We start from the raw sequence: 17183 nt of genomic DNA, 5'->3' as shown, positions 1-17183 counted from the left end.
TCACTTACTCAGCCATTTTCTCTTTACGGCATCTGTATCTAGGACAGCGTTCAGATCTTAACAAAATGGTGGCCTATAAAGTGGGAATTAAGCCTTCGTTTACCATGATGGAGTGGCGGTTGGCGGAAAGCAGACCAGTGCCGTAACCGGTGCCCAGCCCTCCCATGGCACCGTTGTGTGATGGCCCGATCAGGCCGTGCATGTCCCCGTGCCCGCTGGGCATGCCCGTGGACGGCCCGACGGCGTGACTCCGCAGCACGTGGATGGCGTCGTCCAACCGCTCCAGCCGGTCCTCGATACGACTCTGCTACAGAGGGGAAGAGCTGGGTTAGTAAAGCTCTGGACGGATTCGGAAATACTCTAGATTTAGATGTTTAGATGTTTCAGGCCCCCATATTAATGAGAATGGCTTGAAAAATAAAATAAACAACATTACTGGATATGATTCATGCTTTCATGTCAGTCACAGCATCTGTCTTCAGTGTGATATTATGGTACTGTAATTCAGAGCCGATTTAATAGTAATGTTATGATGATGCAGTGGTAAAACAGAGATAATTCTGTGATAATACTGAGGTAATTTAGTGGAAATACATAGGCAACTAGAAATCAGACAGGTGTAGCTCTGTATCACAATTTGTAGTCCACACCACTGTTCACAGTTAGTAGTCCACATCACTGTTCGCAGTTTGTAGTCCACATCAGTGTTTCACAGTCTGTAGTCCACATCAGTGTTTCACAGTTTGTAGTCCACATCACACATCACTGTTTCACAGTTTGCCGTACACATCACTGTTTCACAGTTTGTAGTACACATCACTGTTTCACAGTCTGTAGTACACCTCAGTGTTTCACAGTTAGTCCAGATCAGTGTCTCTTACCAAAGAATGTAGTGGAGCTTCGTAGTTAGGGGATGATGGCCCCTGTCCTCCATTCCTGGACCACACAGCTGTGCTGGCAGCTAAGAGAGAGGACGAGTGAAGACACAATGAGAAAAGTGCAGTATATGGACACATTAAGACAACATAACATTTGTGCTGAGAGAAGTTTCTTTAGTTGCTCGAAATAGCATGGATTCGTCCCTCTGTGATCAAAAGGTTTAACAACACTGCTATTTCTGCCAGGACCTTAGTCCTCCATTGGTTAAAGAATGATACAACTGGACACTATTTTCTCTGTCTGTCTACCTGTCTCTCTCTCTCTCTCTCTCTCTCTGTCACTTGGCGGGCCTTGCCCTGCCTAACTCGATGTCTGTGCATTTAACATGCTTGTACGTTGGCACAGGCACTGTGTGTACAGGGTTAAGTCTCCATGTCTGGTGTGTCTAGTTGCGTCTAGCTCTCTCTCAGTGCTGTTCCTGCTTCAGCATGGATTCGTAATGTCTTGTGACAGCAGGATAAAAGGCTGCTCAGACACAGGCTACGCTGTCTAACGGCCAATGGGAATGGAATTTACACACACACACACACACACACACACACACACACGCACGCACACACAACCGCACTCAAACACAAACATTAATGAAAATACCGCCCTAAACATGTTGAGTATCGGGAGAGGTGTGTAACGGGCACGGCTTGTGTCTCTGCCATGTTCCGTGGCGCTCTGGCTACAGGAACGTTGAGTAAATATCCCAAAGTGAAAGTTAAGCATCTCAGCTCTCAGCGAGAACAGGGTGTCTATTTCTAATATTAACTGAGAATAGGTTCAAAGGCCCAGATCGAATATAAAGGGCACAGTCTGACTGTAACACACGGGCTGTTTGATCCTGAACAGGAGCATATGGGCTTATGGAAAGGGGAGTTAACTTCAATAAAAGCTCTCGCCTCCCAAAACCTCCCCTCGCTCTTTTTCTTTCGACGGGACACGAGAACTCGCCCGCCAGACTTTTTCTCCTCCTCTTTCAGTGTTGTGATTTTACACTGCCCTTTTCTTTTGCCCCCCCTGCTTTTGTTGGGGTTCTTTTGTGTGAATACCCCTGATCTGCGAGACCTGTGATCATTAACTGGTTTGGTGGGGGGGGGGTTGATCCCCTTTTCCCCAGTTCCCTTGTCTCGGCTGAAATGTGAACCTCCTTGTATATACGGGGGTGGGGGTGGGGGGGTGGCAGGCGCTTCGGGAGCAGGTAAGGAACAAAGACCTTTGATAGGCTAAGGACAGAGAGATGCTAATGATACATCTTTTTATTCTTTTCTTTTCATTGATGAGGTAAACCGGCGTGTAATGACGGCCAATGGCTCTTGTTAAAATGTGGACCTGTTCAGAACCAGGCGGGCTTACATAAGCAATTAAAAGGGAGGTGTTTATGAAAAAACATGTTCCTTCATTACTCCTTTTCCTCCTGTCTGACCCCTCATGCTCAGAGGTCACCAGATTCCTTCATTATGCATATTAGATCTAATCATGTTGCATTTATCGTCCTCTTTTATGTATATGTGCATTTTTTGCAGCCCTTTTTTATTATTAAGACTCATTTCCATATGCTAATTAGCATATAATTACCTCCACATTCATGTGCAAATAAAGGCGATGTGTAACTGCCGACAAAATTATTAAATTAGTTACATAAACTTCCTTGTATGTTTAAGTTTAAATATCAATTTACAATTGTCTGCTTTAATAAGGATCATGTTCATTTGTAAAGTCTAATAACTTTAACAGAATGATAAATGCCTATTACACACTGCCTTTCACAAGAACCTTTAAAATGTCCCTCATAACACCATATCACACTCACTGCGCTGGTCTGAAATTATTTGGTGAAGTGCATTTGTAATTAAGACTATCTGTCATGTACATTGGAAACCTCAAATGCTGCGTAGCTACAACTGCCAGCACAGAATTTTACATCGGGCTTTGTGAGAAAGTCATTTTCCACTTTAAGGAGCCGGGAGTGGGTTTTTTTTTTTTGTTTTGTTTTGTTTTGTTTTTGGTTTGCAACTGAGGTAATTGGCAAAAACAAAAGAGAACGACAGATGAGGGAATGTGTTTTATCGAGTTATGTCACTGGTGCAAACATTTGTACGGTAAATTAGACTAAGTTACTGTTGGGATGGGTTTCCCTGGCGCTATCCCTCAAACCTGACAAGTAGGGGATCAAAACTTGGCACTAAGTCTGGCAGCCATCTTGTGTGGACCTCTGAAGCCAGTGCAGGCCTGTCTTGGTTCTCTCTCTCTCTCTCTCTCTACCCATCTATCTATCTATTGCTATCTTTTGGGAAATTGCGTAAAGCTTTTTCATTCATTTAAACACGCTAACGACCGAGCGCCAGTTGGGGAGAGTCCCACAGATCTTTATATAATGAAGAGGTAAGAGAATGTTTAAGAAGACATTCGTCATCTTTAACACCAAACTGACCAAATCAGTCAGGACAAACAAACAAGACTTGGATTTAGAAATAACTAAATTCACTTAATGCAATGTCCTTTATGTGTGGCTGAATCCATCCTGTCTGTCAAATGACCATGACACAAATGCAATCAGAGGAGACCTGCTGAGACAGTGCCAGGCCAGCATGTGTGCTGGTATGTGTTGCATTATGAAGGCGACGAGAGGGAGAGAGAGAGAGAGAGAGAAAAAGCTCCTACCTGTGAGAGAGGGAGGGGATCCCACAGGAGTTGAGGGGTTGGATGAGAAGCTGTTGTTTGTGTGATCAGGAGAGTAGATCTGAAACGTGAAGGAAAAAAAAAATTGCCGTGGTGAATCACATTAATGTTAAACATCACCGATAAAACCCCCAAGGAGATATAATCTAGGAATTAGCGAGCGTTTGCGTTTGTGTGTGTGCGTGTGTGTGTGTGTGTGTATGTACGGTGTATGTGTATGTGACAGTTCATTAATGAACATTCATGGATCTATATTTGTGTGTGCTCATTTTTCTAAATAGATTATGTGTGTATGTGCGTATGTGGGCTTCACAGTATGTTGTTATCTGTCTGAATGTGTTGTCTCTAAATTTGTAAACATGTATGTCTGTGAAATGTGTGCTGTGTATGTATTGATTGTATGAGTGCGCGTGCATGTGTGTGCGCGTGCGTGTGTGTGTGTGTTTGTGTGTGTGTGTTGCACACTGTATTGTTTATTTCAGCAGAAACACTATCACTGCTGGATCTGTCTTAAAGCTGAATTCTGACTGCATGGCTCTGGGCTAATGATTTTACTGTGGGTTTTAACCTCTTTTTGCAGGGAAAACATACTTAACCACACTTTAATTACGCTGCTTATCATTAAAATACTCCAGTGTAATACTAACTAGGCAGAAATGAACATGAATAAATAACTATGAATAAATTGCTGAACAACAAAGTAGTTTAAGGTAAAACACGCTCTGTTTACAGATCTTTTTTTCTAATGAAAAGGGAACGCTCTACTGATCTGACCTAATTAGACAGTAGATTACAGTACCATACCTATTAGTCAAGGTGAGACAGACCCACTGAGGTATTCCAGCGTGTGCATATTCTACTTAACACTAGCTGATGATTTGTTACCCTTCCCTCTACTGACTTGATGCTGTCTCCTTGTTGACACAGATCTGACTCAAACGTTCTGGTCTGAACCAAACTGCCTGACGCAGGAACTGCTTGGTGCTATGACATAAAATTTTCTCTACTTTCTCAGTTTTGTAAGCTGAGGCCATCAAAACACCAACTTTCCACGCGCAGTTTTCTTTGTTTTGTCTGCCGGAGACGTGGCATTACACTCTTCTTTCGCTATTACGTGATTATCCGTGTGTTGGAGTAGAACAGATCAATGCAGGATTGGTGTTGTCTCACTCTGGTCTCAGACCTGTGTTAGTTTTATCTTGCTACTGTCTTCCCTGTGTCTCAATACTTAATTCTGTATCGGGGCTCTGCTCGTCTGATCTCCAGGACCTTGTCGAGACACACTCACCGATGCCAAGGCCTTGCCCAGGGCGTCCCCAGTCTGTGAGCTGCTTCCTGCTCCGCTAGGCGCTCGGTTAGCTAAAGCAGAGAGAGAGAGAAAGAGAGAGAAAGAGAGAGAGAGTTGAAAAGAAACACGGATTAAAGAAGGGGTCCTTTCCTTACCTTTCCTCAATCTATCATCATACATCATTCAGTGATCCATGCGTCGACCTATCCATCTGGAGTTTCAGTCCTGCCCTGTGTCCTTGTCATTAGCAACGTCTCACAAACAGACATACAGTAGAGTACAACCCTTAAAAAAACCCCACAAACGGCCATTAAAGTCCTGCAGTACCCCCACTGGGATTCAAACAGCCCATTAAAGAATTCACACATTTCTAATTTCAATTAAAACTTCTCTCCAAAAACAACAAACTTCACAAGCTCACAAAGCAAGAGACTGCTGTAGTTAGGGCAGAAATGCTTTGGCACCCTCGGGGCGCGGCACACGCGAAGAGCGGCGGAGTTCTGCTCCGTGTCGGCAATGACGCTTTGACTGCTCTAATCTAGCACCTGCTTCAGACATCTCACTAATCAGTCCGTCTACTGAGAACAAGAGAATCTATCACATCCGACGGGACTACATTTAAGACATTTGTGTATGTGCGCGTCTAAAAGAGAAAAGCAAACGGTTGCGTAAGCGGGCGCGTGCATGCGCGCGTGCGGGTCGCGCATCCACGTGCGCACGTCCGGCCTTACTCTCTTGCACTCTCTGACACGCTCAGTGACCATCTCTCCTGACAGTCTCCTCTCTGCTGTCTTGGCGCTCCCAGATGGGATGTTTACGCTTTTACAGTCAAGTTAGCCTCTGCTCCCACCACAAAACATCTAACTAGACTTATCTGTTCTTTTCCTTTAGCCTTATCCTCACCGTACACTGTCATCCCTCTAAAACCCATCTAACTGCTATCCTCTCCTATCACACGGACTGGACCCCCCCCCCCGGTGACTGCCTAAAGACGGCCAAACCAAATAAAAAAAAAAGGCAAAAACAAAACAGGCACATGTTGGAGCTGAGCTGCAGGGCCGGGCAGTGGCCCATGGCGGGTCCATCAGTGGGATTACACCGCATTCCCAATATAACTCAAAGGCTAACGTCAAACATATGTCCTCTATGTAGAAATCAATTTCAATAAATGAGAGCTTAGCATTACAGGGCACAGCGAGCCTTCAAAGAAAAGAGCTTTGGTTATTATCCGTTTCTTTTAGATCCTGCCATGTTTTTCAAACTACAAACGGATGGCTGAGTTTTTTTTTTTTCTTTCTTTTTTTTTTTCTCCTTTTTAAGCCCAAACTCCGGTCTAATTTCGTTTTCCCTTGTTGAAAAAATTTTGGGTGTAATATGGGTTAGTTTTGTAGAGATCTAATCTGTGCATGTGTACTGCTTCATAAACAGTAATGAAGGAACCCTGTACTTCACAATAAACAGTTGTTTTTTTTTCTTCGTGTCTCCTGAGTAGTTAGAAGAGAGATGGGGTTTCCAGCGGCCTGTTGTTCCGCTCTATCCACAATGCTGGCCCTTCTACAGCGCCACTTGTTTACAGAGAAACAAGCCACATATGTATGTGTGCCTGAACTTTCATCTCACAAACTGGTTAAGAGTGGCATGCACCAACTCTTTGTAACTCATGTTTCTTAGTTTCTGCATAGGAGCAGAAATAATTCTGGAATGCAGAGATGCCCTTTAAGAAAATAAACTCTGTTTCATATTGTCTGTTTCATATTGTTTTATTATTTTTATGAGAGACTGGAAGGGCCTGGAACATATGGAGGCACGTCTGTGGTGGGGAAGTCAGAGAGAGAGGGAAAACACCCCCCCCGATATCGTAGCCATTGCTCCTACAGAGACACACTACACCCAACCCAAAATGAATTCCAAACTCTTCTGTCTGGTCACTATCAGAACTCCGTCTTTATACCACTGTAGCCTTTTTTTCTCCGATGTTTACCTGTCTGCATTTCCAATCTGTCCATCCTGTCTTTTTAGAACACAAGCTGACGTTAAGGAGAAGGGAGTGATTTAGGGTTCAAATTTGGTATAAAAATGGCAGGCATCGTTATCCGTGAATCTGTTATCAGCGTGCTCAATCCAACAACAAATCCGGGTCATTTCTGTACAGATGAGTACGAAATCTTCTACCCCATGCAGGTCAAGTCACCCCCCCCTCAGACCGCTGAGAGCGATCGGCAGACCAACAACTCAATAAAGGAAAATAAATGCTGTTTAAGCAGCTCACAACTCGTGTATTCTGAATTCCACATGAGAAAAAAATATTCGATGGTTTAGCTCAGATTAGTAACCATATCAAAATGACTTTGTCGCAAAATGGTAAGTGAGCTGAGTGAAACTGAGCGTTTGGAGGTTTGAGGTCTGTTTACATGGAGGAAATTGAAAGTGAGGTGGAGCTGCTCACCCATGACGCTATCTGTTCCATTTGTGGTGGCCGTGCATGAGGCAGCGCTGTAGTGATTGGTTCCGCTGCTGCGATGGAAACTGGACATTGGAGGAAGACTGGGGTTGATGTCGGCTGAGGAGTGAGATGGGTAACTCTGAGGACAGCACAGAGACAGGGTGAGGGTCAGACTTGTTTGCAATGATAAAAATGCCAAAAAAAAAAAAAATGAAAAGAAAAAAAAACCAAAACTTAAAATTGAAATGTGCAAAACTAAGCAAAAATTCATATAGAGGAAAGAGAGAGAGAGAGAGAGAGAGAGAGAGAGAGAGGGAGAGAGAGAGAGGAGACAGAAACTTTAGGGAAGGAAAAATGACATAATTCATTCCTCTGGGTAAATCCCGGAAACCCGGTTCCATTTTGGGAGGGCAAAATGCTTGCAATAACTTTTTTTGTCTAAATAAAGAATAATTTGTCCTCCTTAAGGGCAACTCAACACTAGAACTTAGCAACAGATTCCATGGTGTGTCAGTGTAGAGATGCCATACAAGGGTAGCCGGTGGAACACTCACAAGCCTGTCATGTGGATGCAAGCCACAGTAACTGCTGCTCTGAGGCCCATGTGATGAATTTCCCAGCATCCCACTGTAACCTGGCTGGTTCATGCTGCTGGAGGAGCTCCATGGGTCTGTACTGTGGTGGCCGTCTATAGAGAGCATCATAAACCATAAAAATCGGGCTCAATTTCAACAGCTTTACTTAAAAAAAAAAAAAAAAAAAGACGTTATTACATTATCTTAAAACTTATACCACATGAATTCAACGCAGGAACTAGAGCAGTCCGTCTTCGTCTCTCATTTAAAAATGATCTGGGATCAGTCTATTTTTACTCTAACACTATCCACAGGCCAGGTTAGGAAAGAAGATGTAAGCTCTACCCAAGTTTTTTTTTTTTTTTTCCTGGAAAATTCTTTCGTAAGAAACTGACAAGCATAAAGCCCAGCTAAGTCTGACGGCCCAGGCCGTTCTGGTTTTGTTACCTGGCATGAAGAATGAGCTGGGAAAGCCGCCGCTGGGGACTTTAGAAGAGGGATATCCTGGGGAGTCGCGGTTGTAGTCGGCAGTGCTGGCAGACGGCGCGTATACCTGCAGGACGAAGACCAAACCACAGTCACATTCAATATTACAACTCCTCACACTACCATTCCATACAAAAATACAGTGGCTCAACTTAAACCATCAGGATGGATCCATAAATTTATTGATGTTCCCACAATGATTCATCTCAACGCTGCAAACTAGATTTGTATGGTGCAAAAATTCAGCGTCCATATAACTGACACGCATTTAGTCAGCGGTAATAAAAGTAGCATTAAAAGTCGTAATAATAATAGTAGTGATTAATGAGTTGAGCATAGTCCTGCGCTAAAACAAGATCAAGCTCTTAAGCACACAAACGTGGAAAATGAAGCTTTTTCATGTAACCTGCGTATGTTAAAATAAGAAATAGTGGATCTAATTAGAAGCAGCCCTGTGTCAAACATTACGACGTCAACAGGAACTGTCAGCCACGCTCTCTCTCCGTCATGAGAGTGCAAGGACAAGAAAAACACTGTGAAAGATGATTCTCTCAAAAGGCCCGGAGCTGAGCTTCCCAGCCAATCTGGCCAGTTCTGTGGTTTGAGCTAAGTCTGGCTGGGACACTGGGAATATTGTCACGGAAGCAAAGGAAGAAGCACGGAGTCGGAGTGGACATGACTGCCATGTCAGCTGCTCCGGGAATCCATCACACTTTGCAGCGGAGGGGCCAAGCTAACGACTGACCGCTAACGAACACACGCTAACGAGCCCAGCTTTAGATCATTCTGCTTCAACACGCCACGGTGACTCTCTCAGATCTCCTATCGTGTTTTTTTTTATTAAAGTGTTCTAGACTTCATGCAAGCTTTCTCTCATGCAACTTCTTTCTTTCTTTTTTTTTAGAATGGCAGAGACCACATCACTGTTATTGTTCTCCAAGAAACTGTCAGTAGCTAACTGCCAGCATGCATAAAATGCCTAATTTGATTTTTTAAACTGTATAACAACGATGGACTGAGGAGTTTGAGAAGCCATTTTGTAAGCTATATATCCAATACATCAGGGCTTTCTGGCAAAGGGTTGTGGGAGTGAGAGTTTTATTGACACTCTGAGACGCAGAGCACAGCTGGGAAGCCTCCCTTTCCCATGAAGCACCTTGCACAGACTCACTAACACAAAAACAACCATCCAAACGGCTGTAAATACCATCAGCCCGTCGCTACGGGGGATACCACAGCAACTCCCTCCCCCTAATTCCATTCCAGACACAGCGGAGGAGGAAAAACTGCAACTTTTTTGGCCCCGTTAATAAAACCACATTTATGGGTATGTTGATGGACCTACTTTAGGACTACAGTCTTGCAGATAGCCAAACATGAATTAACACACAGGCTTTCACATGCATACAGAGCTGTAGCTCAAAACCACGAGGATGAGCTGTGTTACGGATTGATGCGTCTTGCAGACATGTTTTTATGAGCCCCATGCACACACAGAAACACACACACACACACACACACACACGGTATGTAGACATCATAACAGAAGAAAGTCTGGAAGAAAGTGTACTATTCCCTCCGGACATGCACTTCACTAACTTAGCAAATACCTGTCTGCTCTTCTTCAGTACTGAACACAGACACCTGACTCCTGACTCCTGCAGTAAAGCAGAGAACTCCAGGCAGACCAGCACTGAGGTCAATCTCCTCCGACATTTACACATCTCTCCTTAATATCTGATAAATTTATCTCACTTCAAATGAGAAAGTCAGATGTCCTACATCATAATTTGTGGATTGTGGTTCTGTCTTCAAAAGTGAGTCTTAGGAGCTGATTCAGAGATAGACACATTCCTGGTGAACCAAACTACTCAACCCCAGGATCTTGTAGAGTCTTTAATTCTTAGAGGGATCTAGAATTTATGGATGCAACTCCAGTCTAAAGATGAGTGTGACAGACTCCTCTATAACTATGACAGAAATCTTACTTTTTCCAGAAACTTTTTTTTTTTTTTTTTTTGGGAAACCAAACCTAGCTTAAACTCTTCTTGAGAACTATGAACTGATGTGCACTCATAAAAAAAAACAAAAAAAAAAAAACGGCTTTAAAACAATAATAAACTGCAGTGCCTCACAAACCGTAGGACGAAGGGAACAGGGTGAAGAGAGAGATGAAAGAGGAGGAGAGCTTTGACTCGGTTTTAAGATGAGCTCCACATTAATGCCTGTGTGGAAGCTCAACGTGGACCACATCTGGTAACCTCTCTCAACCGCCCCCCCCCATCCCCCACTCCCAAACACCTCCTCCTCTCCCTTCTTCACCTTCCTGTGTCAAAACAAATGCTTTCCTGGTAGGTGGTTAACTATATCAAGACCTACTGAAGACAGCTCCCCAAACCACACAAACACACACACGTACATGTACAAAACCATAGTTATGGCCTGATAGTGCTGGAATGAGCAAGTCAACATCAGCAATCTGAATTTTTTTTTTTTTACAGATCACATGTGAGGTGAAAGGCCTTGGCCTGACCTATGAACTCTTTAATGGCAAGAATCTGTGCGAGGGCAGAGCAGAAAGTGTCATGTCTAACGCCCAGATTCCTCTGACAACCAAAACTGAATATTTACTTGCCCCCCCCCCCCTTTTTTTTTTTTTTAAGAACAAGGACTCTTTAAGAGAGAATGAGACAAAAAAGGGAACAGTAATGAAAAATAGTGCCGCAAATTAGGAAGCACAAAAAAATGAAGATGTCGTACAAGACTAAATAGCAAAATACATAAACAGAGGGAGTAAAAATGGAAGAGGGGAGGAAAAGGAGTTAAGGAGAAGAGTCTGTTTACAGCCCTTGACCAGCAGCAGATGTGCTGGAATGCATGCAGTCAACGAGGCAGTCACGAAACCCCTGCCGCCCTTCCCCTTAACCACCCCCCCTCCCCAACCCCCACCCCCTCAGCTGAGGCTCCACCCGCTGCACCTGTGCTAGTCTGCCCTAGACCCCCCCTTCCCTCCCCCCCAGCCACTAACACAGTCCAGATTGGGCTCTGTGTACCAGAGTGGAGCAGACCGGATCGGGCCTAAACCAAAACCACGCGTGTATACACACACACACACACACACACACACACACACACTCACTCACACACACAAAGAAAGACAAAAATTTGCCAAGGTTGTGGCCGACGTGACATCACAAAGCCCAGCATTTCAGAGCAAAATGAGCAGTAATAAACACCCTTAAACCAGTTTAGACTGTCTTTAGTAAAGAGACAGAGATGGGCCTACAGAGCATGGTCTGGCCATTCTCAGAGCTACTCAACAGGTCCTGTCCGGCTCCCTAAGACATTATGTCATCAGGAAGCAAACATCTGGCCGGATAGTCTTAGCACGCAAAAGCCGCTATTGCAACCCAACACTGCTGCCCGAGCAAGTTCCTGCTTATACTGGTAAGAGGACCTGAAAGCCATCCTGGTTATGGGAGATGGTGACTGGTGGGTTTTTTTTTTTTTTATTGTTTTGTATATTTTACAGTCTGTTTGTCATAGTGTATCAGACTACTAAATTATCAAGTACAAGTTGGTTTGATTGAAGCTTCCAAACATCCAAAAAAGAGCCAAAAAAACGCCTAGAAAAACCTCAACGTCCATGTCTCACCCCATTGCAACATCCACTCTTCCCGCAGGAAGCTTATTACGCGCCTCATCCTGCTCTCGGCAGCGTTTGAATGGGGCTGAGGCAGCCGTGCTGTGGGCTAATTGTGAGCCTTAACTCAGAACACATGCTGAGTGGGATGGGGGTAGACGATGGAAGGGGTGGATGAGAGTGAAGGGGGGGTGGCTGATATATTGAGCAATTCCTTTAGGCAGACTATATTTCTGTCGTTCAGATCAGAGAGAAAGAGAGAGAGAGAGAGAGAGAGAGAGAGAGAGAGAGAGAGAGAAAGAGAGAGAGAAAGAGAGAGACGAAATACAAAGAAAATGAAGAAGGGATAAAGTTGGGGAGAGAGAGAGAGAGCGGGGGAGAGAGAGAGAGAAAGAGAGAGAGAGAGAACGAGAGAGAGAGAGAGAAAGGTTGATGGGGGGAGAAAATCCGGAAGGAAATCCCACCCACCTCACCCCGGACTTTTATTCTATCAACCTGCAATTGCAGTAATGTTCTCCAGATGCAGCGGAGCTTCCAGAGCATTCTCACAGCAAAGACATGCCAGAGGCCTGGGGCCTGGCATTACCATCAAATACTAATTGATTCCACATGAGCCACAGCAAGGAATCAGAAAGAGAAGTGCATTCAAGAGCACAGACACTCTCATACACATACACACACACATACACACACACACACACCTGAAAGCACATACATATCTACACTCTCTCTCTCTCTCTCTCTCTCTCTCTCTCTCTCTCAGACTCCCTGAGGAGGCCAGCCTTCCTGTGGCTTGATTAGGGCGCACCATACGAGGACAAGTGCGCTCTACTACAGTGCTGCACCTGTGACTGAGAGAGGTAGTGTTTCCACAGAGTCCCTGCTGGGAGGGGTGTATGTGTGTGTGTGTGTGTGTGTGTGTGTGTGTGAGCCAAGGGGTAGGGAAGAGGTGACTCCTCACAGCCTAGGGCCAGATGTCAATACAGCCAGGAAGCACTTTTCACACACAGCTAATAGGGGCAGAGAGACTTCCCCTTTTCACCCCCTCTGGAAATGAGGTAGCGTTAGTTTCCAGAATTCAGAAATTGCCCTGTGAGCTTTTTCTTTCTCCACAGATACTAATGTGGCAGTTTGCCACCACCAGGAGGGAGGCTAAAAGACACTTAAGCCGCTCATGGCGGAAATGAATAAACTAATGAATTAGGCTGTATATATGTTTACTGGAGTCACGGGTGTATGTATATGTATTAATGGATACATATGCGAACTCTATGTGTGTATGTGTGTAAGCGTGTGTTAGTGTGCACGTCTAGTGACACAAAGCATTTCCAGATCTTGCAGCATATGTGGCCAGCTATAAATCCAGTTTTGTGAGATTTCACTTAGAGCAGAATCTCTTGAACATATTCACATATAATATGGCAGACAGTCAAAACCTTCCAGATCCTTTTATCTCTAATGGAAACATCACAGTACAAGCCATCTATCTATGTCTAGTCCAAAGAGCATTTATAGCAAGTGTCCCCTCTGGGCAGAAAAAAAAAAAATACAAAAACACAAAGCTTCACAGGTTTTGATAAGAGATCAAACTGAAAATGAAAATAAGGAAAAGATTAAAGCTGAATTACGGCGCTGACGTGTGAGAAAGTGAGAGAGAGAGAAAGTAAGAGAGAGGGTGACAGGTTTGTATTATGGCAATGAAAGCCTTTAATAAAAGCAGAGCTATGAGTTCTGTGAATGAATACTGGAACTGATTGATAAAAATGACCTCATATCGCTCAGAACAATGTCATTACATCATCACACACCGCAAAAATCTCTCTCTCTCTCTCTCTCTTCCTCCCTCCCTGACCTGTTATGCTCCCCCTATGACGACAGGCATTGTTAAATCATCACATTAAGCATTGTGCCTTTTTCCGTTGTTGCCCCCCCCCCCCGTTTCCCACCGTTTCTCTGTCTCTTACAGGACAGTAACAGGGTTGAGCAGTGGGCATACACTGCCTGCTTCCAGACTGCCATGCAGGACTGTCATAGACACTGCCAGGCAGCTTCAGTGCCAGAACTGACATGGCAGAGAGAGAAAGAGAGAGAGAGAGAAAGAGAGAGAGGGGCCACCTGGACACCACTCCAAATTCCTGTCACAGAGATCAGAGAGACTAGGAAAGTGGAAATGGCGCAAACCATCAGAAAATGCTTGGCCACAGACGCAGGACCGAACTGTTGTTTCCTAAGAGAAGCGTTTTCACACACATGCGTATTACGTACATACATATAAACACACGTACACATGCGTTTTACACACACACACACACACACACAGGTGCGTGCATTCGTGCGCATGCAAGCTGTCTATGTTTGAAAAACGATGGACTTAGCTCCCCCAAAGCCCTGTGTTTTCTCAGCTCTGAGGCTGTAAGATGTTTGGGTCCAGGTCTGGCACACTCACTCATTTACTGACTGATGGACTGACTGGCTATGAAAGGCCAAGGCTGGAAAAAGTGACACACAGGGCCCGGGTGATGAAGTCCATTTCCATGCCCTGTCCAGGAGACCTCCCCACCGCTGAGTCTGTCTATGGCTTATGTTTGGGTCTCACAGGTCTAACTCCAAAGCCCTGCCTGACAACACTGCTGGATGAAAAAGCCAGCCTGCTATACACAGTCCAGGCAGCACAGCTCAGGGAGAAAGAGAGAGAGAGAGAGAGAGAGAGGGAGACAGAGAAATAGTTTTTCAAAGTCTTTTTCACAGTCAGTATAAGTCCAGATCTGGAGAAAAACGGTCACACAGCTGAAATTATGAACGCCGTTGCCAGCACTGCTGCCCTCCGCGTTGGTGAGTTTTCACACATTACAGGTGTGAAAGTAAGGAAAGAAAAAAGAAAACAACAACAACAACAAACAAACAAACAAACAACAAAGAACAAAAAAATACATTCAAAAAGGTTCAGACTAATCAGTAAGAGTTGTTCCACTGATGTGTTTGCAGGCTAGGGCACTACTGAATTCTATCATCCTTTAATCCTACTGAATCAACACCAGCCAATGCCAAACACTTTGAATTCAGATTCAGTTCTACAGTTAAAAAAACAAAACAAAAAAAGAACTTAATTCCTCTGCTTTTACACGATCAGTCACATATGGACAGACAGAAAAAGAGAGAGAGAGAGAGAGAGAGAGAGAGAGAGATGGCTATCAGGTATCCAGTAGGGATTGAGGGAACAGCAGTAAAAAAGGGAGGAGGGGAGAGAGGGATGCTTTGAAGAGAGGAGAGAAAGATAAGACGGTTATCTGCTGTGCTGCCCCCCCCCCTTGTGCAAAGCGAGAAATGTCAGACTCACGGTATGAGACAGTGTTTAAAGAATACCTAAAACAACACCAGGGGAACACAGATACAAAAGCAGCAACACACAGGAACAAAAATGTTTGCTTTTTCTGTCAGTGTTCATGTCAGAATGCATTAGTACAGGCATCCTCTGAGCCCGGTTTCACACACACACGGGACCAGCAAGTCGAGTCTACCAAACACTCTTCAATTACATGCCACTGTTCTCTTCCAACATTATTATATGTGAACTGGTTCTTCAGGGATATTGTTTGTGTGTGTGTGTGTGTGTGTGTACGTGTGCGTGTGTGTGTGTGTGTGTATATGTGTGTGGCATGGGTTGGGAGGGCTGTATTTACATAAAAACGCTATAAGAAAACAATGTCAAATTATTATGTCACAATATTTTTCTGACTGCAACAAAAATGCTGACATAAAAATCGAGATGTTCGTAACTGTGTATCCTCGTCAGAAGACACAATTCAGACAAAAAGCGCCAAATACCTGTCTGTTTTCCAAAAATTAAAAAAAAAAAATCATGTTATAAATCCTTTATAAGGTGTAAATTATGACCCTGCATATTAATCATTCTTTTCATCTATTGTCAGAAGCACGTAAATCATTTATCCACGGCACACCCACATAACTCCACTGTCTGAAGCCTCAGCCCCATTCACTGTTACACACACTCACAGAGTGAGAGACAGAGAGAGAGAGACAGAGAGAGAGTGAGAGAGAGAGAGAGAGAGAGAGAGAATGTGGGGAGGGTGTGCATGAGAGATTTCAAAAAGGAAAGGTTAAAATGTCTCTGTTGAGGCAGACAGACTCAAATCTCCATTCAGCTTACAAATGCAAATCTGGCTGGTTAGTGGCGTAAATCTGTAATAGCTCCTGGGATGAGAGGCTGCGCTACTCAACGCTAAAGCAAACAGCCTGAGACTCCACACTGGCCTCTGGCTGGACGCAGGGATTATAAAGCTATTTGGACATTTAGTGTCTTAATAGCGTCAAAGATAGATCAGGACAGGGGGAGGACCTGATTAGATCCATGTGAGATTCGCCAGCACATACAACAAAGGCCTGCACTGTACTGACAGAATGAACACGTTGCGCTGAATCTCCACTAATCCTCTAGCAGGAGTTATAGTCGAACGACAAAGAGGTGTTACCTTGTGGACAGGACAGAGAATTGCCACTTCTCTCTCTCACTCTCTCTCTCACTCTCTCTCTGACACACACACATGACAACGGCTGCAAGACTGGTTAGCTCTGTTAAAACAGACGTTACGGATTCAGTGCTATTGCTCGCTCCAAATGCGAGCCAACATCGACGAAAAAGCTACAAAATCAGAAGAGGTACTCTCATTAAAATTTCGCTCAGCGTTTCTTGGTAAACAATGATGGAATCACGTCTTTTTGCGAGAGCGGAATGTCCACAAAGTTGAACATGAATTCAGTAGTACTCTTTAGAAAATCAACATGACAACCTGACATGTTACAAGTGAGAGCTGATCATCAAAACACACAACATCAAAAAAAAAAAAAAAAAGAAAAGAAAAGAAAGAAAGAAAGAAAAAAACGGATGCAGGGCTACTTCAAAGAACAATTAAAAACCACTCCAAAAACCATATGCAGAATGGCTCACATACCCAGAGCCACAAGCAAGCGAGTGAAATGTTATATTCTCAAGGATAACATTGTGAAAGTGGCGATCGCGGGATCAAAGAACCCCACGGACTGAAGTGTAAGAGGGTACCAGGCAAAGACGGCCAGTGTTTGTGTAGGTCTAATTACTGTTCCCTGCTCTGTCCCAGCACT

General features: G+C 44.1%; 1 protein-coding gene across 3 annotated transcripts in view; it reads right to left on the bottom strand.

Annotated features, from left to right (window-relative positions):
- tcf4 (transcription factor 4) overlaps positions 1-17183 on the bottom strand; it is a 147505-nt gene that overhangs the window by 17004 nt on the left and 113318 nt on the right. For all 3 annotated transcript variants that reach the window (XM_030767015.1, XM_030767016.1, XM_030767017.1), the window contains 7 exons: positions 8363-8468; positions 7895-8028; positions 7344-7479; positions 4898-4968; positions 3592-3670; positions 882-961; positions 104-307 (listed from right to left, as the gene is read on the bottom strand). In XM_030767015.1, coding sequence (XP_030622875.1) covers positions 104-307; positions 882-961; positions 3592-3670; positions 4898-4968; positions 7344-7479; positions 7895-8028; positions 8363-8468 — 810 coding nt within the window. The remainder of the gene's footprint in view (positions 1-103; positions 308-881; positions 962-3591; positions 3671-4897; positions 4969-7343; positions 7480-7894; positions 8029-8362; positions 8469-17183) is intronic.

Source organism: Chanos chanos, chromosome 3 (genome assembly GCF_902362185.1).
Source record: "Chanos chanos chromosome 3, fChaCha1.1, whole genome shotgun sequence".
In the NCBI taxonomy this organism is placed as follows: Eukaryota; Metazoa; Chordata; class Actinopteri; order Gonorynchiformes; family Chanidae; genus Chanos; species Chanos chanos.
This window is presented reverse-complemented; position numbering and strand designations above follow the sequence as displayed.